The 6,956-nt window shown below is 57.1% G+C and overlaps 1 protein-coding gene across 1 annotated transcript; it reads right to left on the bottom strand.

Moving 5' to 3' along the window:
• Positions 1 to 9: 9 nt before the first annotated feature.
• Positions 10 to 5,480, bottom strand: nat16 (N-acetyltransferase 16). Its single transcript, XM_055666002.1, has 3 exons — positions 5,291 to 5,480; positions 2,099 to 2,323; positions 10 to 661 (listed from the first exon to the last, which is right to left on the bottom strand). Exons 1-3 carry the CDS (start codon positions 5,465 to 5,467, stop codon positions 119 to 121), a joined length of 945 nt encoding a protein of 314 aa, XP_055521977.1. The 5' UTR covers positions 5,468 to 5,480; the 3' UTR covers positions 10 to 118.
• Positions 5,481 to 6,956: the final 1,476 nt, after the last annotated feature.

A 6,956-nucleotide genomic window follows, 5' to 3' on the forward strand; every position in this document is an offset into this window, starting at 1 on the left:
TTTAAAAGTCTTAAGGGTTTGGACAGGCTAGATGCAGGAAGATTGTTCTAGAATTTAGAAGATTGAGGGGGGATCTTAGACACTTCTGGATAGACTGTTTTTCAGGTCCGGGGGCGATCTAAATCTCCGCTTCCAGAAGCTTTTGCCCGTCGATGAGGTGCCCGTTCTGGAGGCCCAGTTCGCCCTTGCAGAAGGCGCGCAGTTCGGGCCAGAGAGAGGGGTCCATGTATACCAGGCAGTGGATGGGGCCTTGGAGGGGCTCCAGACCTCTGCGCAGCTGAGCAAGGAACTGCCCCCGGACAAGCGGGTAGTCCCGTCCGAAGATGTCGATGTTGAGACGGAGGTGGCCAACTCCAGCCGGGACCTTGTAAGGGGCAGCCGAGAGGCTTAGGACACTGGGATTGTCCCTGCTATCTGCCATCCAACAGATGCCTCTGGTCACCAGCATCTCCAGGTTGCTCTGCAACGGCTGGTAAGGGCTCCAGTCCCAGGTGATGGTCCCGCCAGGCAGCACCTTCTCCACCACCTTGGGGTCGAGGAAGACTTCCTTGACCTCCCTGATCTCCAGACGAACGGGGTCTTCCCACCCCTTCAGGCGGTCAATGGCGGCCGATAACTTTGGCCTCAGCTCCGCGGCCAAGAAATGGAGAACCAACACTCCCTGTAGGCGAGGAGAGGCTTCTGTTAGTTGGTAGGCCTGAAGTTGGCTGGGGCCCATCTAGGCCGAACGCAGACACACTAGCTAGTTTAGTTCAGAGATTAGAAACATAGAAACATAGACAATAGGTGCAGGAGTAGAGGCCATTCGGCCCTTCGAGCCTGCACCAGCACCGCCATTCAATATGATCATGGCTGATCAGCCAACTCAGTATCCCATCCCTGCCTTCTCTCCATACCCCCTGATCCCTTTAGCCACAAGGGCCACATCTAACTCCCTCTTAAATATAGCCAATGAACTGTGTGTGGCCTCGACTACCCTCTGTGGCAGAGAATTCCACAGATTCACCGCTCTCTGTGTGTGAAAAAAAATGTTTTTCTCATCTCATCTCGGTCCTAAAAGATTTCCCCCTTATCCTTAAACTGTGTGTGTGTGTGGCCCCTTGTTTTGGACTTCCCCAACATCGGGAACAATCTTCCTGCATCTAGCCTGTCCAACCCCTTAAGGATGGGGCGATCGCTGATGGGCCGAAGGGCCTGTTTCCACGCTGTATATCTAAACTAAAGCTTGTTCCTGATGTTGGGGAAGTCCAGGACAAGGGGTCACAGCTTAAGGATAAGGGGGAAATCCTTTAAAACCGAGATGAGAAGAACTTTTTTCACACAGAGAGTGGTGAATCTGTGGAACTCTCTGCCACAGAGGGTAGTTGAGGCCACACAGTTCATTGGCTATATTTAAGAGGGAGTTAGATGTGGCCCTTGTGGCTAAAGGGATCAGGGGGTATGGAGAGAAGGCAGGTACGGGATACTGAGTTGGATGATCAGCCATGATCGTATTGAATGGCGGTGCAGGCTCGAAGGGCCGAATGGCCTCTACTCCTGCACCTATTGTCTATGTTTCTATGAAAGCTAGGGCATAGGAAATAGGTAACGTTTCGGGCCGAACCCCTTCGGGATTCGGCCCGAAACGTTGCCTATTTCCTTCACTCCATAGCTACTGCTGCACTACTGAGTTGGATGATCAGCCGTGATCATATTGAATGGCGAATGGTGCAGGCTCGAAGGGCCGAATGGCCTCTACTCCTGCATCTATTGTCTATGTTTCTATGTTTCTAAACTGAACTGAATTGAATTGAATTGAGCTGAGCTAGGAATGATATTTGGGCCATTGTGGGCCTAATGGCCTCTACTCCTGCACCTAATGTCAATGTTTCTATGAATGGCAGTGCAGGCTGGAAGGGCCGAATGGCCTCTACTCCTGCACCTATTGTCTATGTTTCTATGTTTCTAAACTAAACTGAACTAAATTGAATTGAATTGGATTGAATTGAGTTGAGCTAGGAATGATATTTGGGCCATTTTGGGCCGAATGGCCTGTTCTTGTGCTGTACTGTTCGTGTATCTATGCTGGGCCGAGTGGGGTCAAGGTTTGTCACGTTACCTGATGGCAAATCATCCGGTATTTGGCCAAGACCTCGGGTCCGAGCGGGCCGGAGCGGGAAGAGCGCTGGACTTCGAGACACGGGAAGCTGCTCTTCATCGCGGCCAGCGCGTGCCTCTGGACCAGGCCGGCAATCCCGCGGCCCCTCTCTGCGGGCGCCACCCTCAAACCCTCCACCACGGCCGTGCGCCCGTCATCCACCACGCTCACGGAGACCAGCGCCACCTGCCGACGGTAAAAAGCACGTCAACCGGTTGCGGGTTGGGGGCTATGCGAGAGTGGATGGGGCGGGGTAATAGGAGCCGTGCGGCCATCATCCACCACGCCCACGGAGACCAGCGCCACCTGCCGGCGGTAAAAAATACATCAACCGGTTGCGAGTTGGGGGCTATGTGAGAGTGGATGGTATTAATATAATTGATATTAATATAATATCAGGGGGGGGGGTTAGTGTGTGTGTGTGTGTGTGTGTGTGTGATGCCACAGGCTCCCCCCCCCCCCACACACCACCCCCCCCCCCCCAGCCGTAACAGCGCACTTGGGCTAGTATGTATTAAACTCAGGTCAAGAAGGGTCTCATTGATGAAGGAGGGGGTGGCCTGTGGAACACACGTCATTTGAAGAGCGACGAGGGGTGGTCTTGGACTGGGGGTGGGTGGATGGGAGGAGTGGAGGGGGGAGAGGAGGGGGGAGAGAGGGAGGGGGGAGAGGAGGAGGGGGGAGAGTATTCGGGGGGAGAGAGGAGGGGGGAGTGGAGAGGAGGAGAGGGGGGAGGCGGAGGAGGGGGAGGAGGAGGAGGAGGGGAAAGGAGAGGAGGGGGGAGGAGGAGGGGGGACGAGGAGGGGGGAGAGGAGGGGGAGAGGGAGGGGGGGGGGGGGAGGGGGAGAGGAGGAGTGGGAGAGGAGGAGGGGGGAGAGGAGGGGGGAGAGCGAGGGGGAGAGAGGAGGGAGGGGGAGAGGAGGAGGGGAGAGGAGGGGGGGGGGGAGAGGAGGAGGAGGGAGAGGAAGGGGGAGAGGAGAGGGTGAGGAGGGGGGGTAGGAGAGGAGGGAGGGGGAGAGGGAGAAGGGGGGGGCAGGGAGAAGGGAGAGAGGAGGGGGAGAGAGAGGAGGGGGAGAGGAGAGAGAGGAGGGGGAGGAGGGAGGGGGGAGAGGGAGGAGGGGGGGGTAGAGGAGGAGGGGGAGGAGGGGGGAAGGAGGGAGGGGGGGAGAGGAGAGGGGGGAGAGAGGAGAGATCAAGAGGAGGAGGGGGGAGGAGGACAGGAGAAGGGAGGGGGGAACGAGGAAGGAGGGAGGAGGGGAGAGAGAGGGGAGGGGGAGAGGGGAGGGAGAGGAGGAGGGGATGCAATGGGGAGAGGAGGAGGAGGAGGGGGGGAGGAGGGGGGGAGGCGAGGGAGAGGAGAGGAGGAAGGGGAGAGAGGGGGGGGAGAAGAGGGGGGGAGAGAAAGAAGGGGGGAGAGGAGGGGGGAGGAGGAGAGGAGAGAGGAAGAGGAGGAGGAGAGGAGGGGAGGAGAGAGAGGGGAGGAGGAGGAATGAGAGAGGGAGGGGAGAGGAGGAGAGAGAGGAGAGGGAGAGAGGGGGAGGGAGGAGAGTAGGAAGGAGGAGGAGGGTGAGAGGAGGGCGAGAGAGGGGAGGAGGGGGAGAGGAGGGGGAGAGGAAGGGGGAGGAGGAGGAGGAGAGGGAGGCAGGAGGGGAGGAGGGAGGGAGAGGAGGGAGAGGGAGAGGAGGGGGGGAGAGGAGGAGGGGGGAGAGAGGGGAGGGGGGGGAGGACAGCGGGAGGACAAGGGGAGGGGGAGGGAGAGGGGAAAACAGGGAGGGAGGAGGGGAGGGGAGTAGAGGGGAGACTGGGGGGGGGAGCCTAGTACGCCTTTAAAGTCATCGAGAGGCCTAGATCATAGGCAAAGGAAGCAGGAATGAGAATGGATATTCGGGTTCGAGGGGACCCCTGATTGTGAGGAGAGGGGGAGATCCGGGAGGGGGGCACAAGAGGACTCCCTCCAATATATGGTAGCACAACACAACTACACCCACATCATCTGGGGACGGCCAGGGAGAACGGCCCACCTGACCTAAATGGGCAGAGGAGTTCCAGAGATTCACACTCAGCCAGTGGAGAAAAAAGTTCAGGGGGATCGCGGGACCAAAGGAGGGGAACTTGGAGCCCCTAGGCTGTGAACATGTCCTGGACTGCCCAAAAGAGGGGAGTAGAGGAGGGGACCCTTAGAGATTGCTAGGGCCAATGGGACGAGGGACTTAAAGGGAGGGAGAGGGAGGAGGGGTTCGAGGAGAGGATGGGGGAGAGGAGAGAAGGGAGGAGGATGGGGAGGGGGAGAGGAGAGGGGGGAGAGGAGGAGGGGTGGGGAGGGGGGAGAGGCGACGGGAGCGGGGAGAGGGAGGTCAGGTCTGAGAGGGGAGGCCAAGAGGATGGGGATGAGCAGGAGTGGTGGGGAGGAGGGGGAGGACCATCCGCTGGGGAGAGGGAGGGAGGGATCAGAGAGAGCGGAGAGAGGAGAGAGTCAGGGAGAGAGGTAGAGGCAAGGGGATGACTTTGATTCAGGGGGTAGGACAGAGGGAGAGATAGAGGGGAGGAGGGGGAGAGAGGAGAGGGGGGAGGGAGGACGGGGAGGAGAGGAGGGGAGAGGAGGGGGAGGAGAGGATCGGGGGGATCCCCTCGCTCGAGAGAGGGAAGAGGGGGGGAGGAGAGAGGGGGGAGAGGATGGGAGAGAGGGGGGAGAGGAGAGGAGGGAGGAGGGGGAGAGGAGGAGGAGAGGAGAGAGGGGGGAGGAGAGATAGGGATCGATGAGAGCGGAGGAGGAGAGTAAGGTCAAGTCAAGCCACTTTTATTTCTATATTAAAGAATTGGTACTCTTGATGGGGGGGGAATGAGGGGGATAGCGGAAGGGGGAGAGGAAGGGGGGAGAGAGCCTCTTCTCCCGTGATGAGGAGGGAGAGAGGATGGGGGACACTCGGAAGGAGGGGTGACAAGGGGGTGGAGAGAGGATGGGAGAGAGAGACGGGTGATGAGGGGGATGAGGGGGAGTGGAGAGGGATGGGGGAGAGGATGGGAGGAGAGAGAGAGAGGAGGAGTGGAGAGCTGGGGGGAGAGCAGGAGGGCGTGATGAAGGGGCATGGCGAGACCCCTGGGGAGAGCAGGAGGGGTGATGAGGGGGGGAGAGGGAACTGGTGCCACACTCACCACCCGACCTTCCTTCTTGGCCAGGAACACCTTGCGCGTGGCCTCTAACAGCCAGGTGTGGTAGCGAGCAGGCAGGTAGTCCAGGCCGCCATAGATGTCGGTGGAGATGGCCATCACCTCCTCGAAGTCGGCCTCTTGCGCGAGGCAGTACTCCAGTTCCAGGCTCGCCCCTGCCATCCTAATCAAGACAGCGTTCGGTATATTTATTCAGAGATACAGCACGGAAACAGGCCCTTCGGCCCCACCGGGGCCCTGCCGACCAGCGACCCCCCCCGCACACACTAACACTATCCTACACACATCCACATCTATGTACCTTAGCAATCGCAAGTTCTACTGAAGAGTGGATAGAAACATAGAAACATATGAGATATGTTTCAATGAGATCCCCTCTCATCCTTCTAAACTCCACAGAGTGTACAAGCCCACAGCCGCTCCATTCTCTCAGCATTTGACATAGAAAACATAGAAACATAGACAATAGGTGCAGGAGTAGAGGCCATTCGGCCCTTCGAGCCTGCACCGCCATTCATAGAAACATAGACAATAGGTGCAGGAGTAGAGGCCATTCGGCCCTTCCTGAGCCTGCACTGGCCCTATTCATAGAAACATAGGAGATTGGTGCAGGAGTGAGGAATTCGGCATGCAGCCTGGGTTTCGAGCCAGTGTACCGAGACTGTTCATCGTTCGGGGGAACATAGGACAATAGGTGGGAGGAGTAGAGGCCATTCGGGAATCCTTCGAGCCTGCACTGCCATTCATAGAAACATAGACAATAGGTGCAGGAGTAGGCCATTCGGCCCTTCGAGCCTGCACCGCCATTCAATATGATCATGGCTGATCATCCAACTCAGTATCCCGTACCTGACTTCTCTCCATACCCCCTGATCCCTTTAGCCACAAGGGCCACATCTAACTCCCTCTTAAATATAGCCAATGAACTGTGTGGCCTGCAAATACCCTTCTGTGGCAGGAGAGTGGCAGAGATTCACCACTCCCTGCGTTGAAAAAGTTTCTCTCATCTCGGTTTTTAAAGGGGGGTCCCCCTTAGCACTTAAAACTGTGGGCCCCTCTTGTCCTGGACTTCCCCAACATCGGGAACAATCTTCCTGCATCTAGCGTGTCCAACCCCTTAAGAATTTTGTAGGTTTTTATAAGATCCCCCCTCAATCTTCTGAATTCCAGCGAGTACAAGCCGAGTCTATCCAGTCTTTCTTCATATGAAAGTCCTGCCATCTCAGGGTCAACATAGAAAATAGACAATAGGTGCAGGAGTAGAGGCCATTCGGCCCTTGAAGCCAGCACCATTAGCCATTCAATGTGATCATGGCTGATCATCCCAATTCAGTATCCCGTGTCCTGCCTTCTCCATACCCCTGACTCCGCTATCTTTAAGAGCCCTATCTAGCTCTCTCTTGAAAGCATCCAGATGTCGTGTGGCTCTCCACCGCCCTCTGAGGCAGAGAATTCACAGACTAGACAACTCTCACTGTGAGAAAAAAGTGTTTCCTCGTCTCCGTTCTAAATGGGCCGACCCCTTATTCTTAAAACTGTGTGTGTGTGTGTGTGTGTGTGTGTGTGTGTGTGTGTGTGGGGTGTGTGTGTGTGTGTGTGTGTGTGTGTGTGTGTGTGTGTGTGTGTGTGTGTGTGTGTGTGTGTGTGTGTG

This window comes from Leucoraja erinacea, unplaced genomic scaffold (genome assembly GCF_028641065.1).
Source record: "Leucoraja erinacea ecotype New England unplaced genomic scaffold, Leri_hhj_1 Leri_1699S, whole genome shotgun sequence".
NCBI classification, from domain to species: domain Eukaryota; kingdom Metazoa; phylum Chordata; class Chondrichthyes; order Rajiformes; family Rajidae; genus Leucoraja; species Leucoraja erinaceus.

Bases quoted from the DNA above. Each gene is read 5' to 3' on its own strand.
- nat16 (XM_055666002.1), bottom strand. From the start codon at position 5,467: ATGGCAGGGGCGAGCCTGGAACTGGAGTACTGCCTCGCGCAAGAGGCC. The intron at 2,324-5,290 runs GTGAGTGTGGCA...TACCGTCGGCAG, and splicing joins CCAAGAAGGAAGGTCGGGTG to GTGGCGCTGGTCTCCGTGAG. The intron at 662-2,098 runs GTAACGTGACAA...CCTCGCCTACAG, and splicing joins ACCGGATGATTTGCCATCAG to GGAGTGTTGGTTCTCCATTT.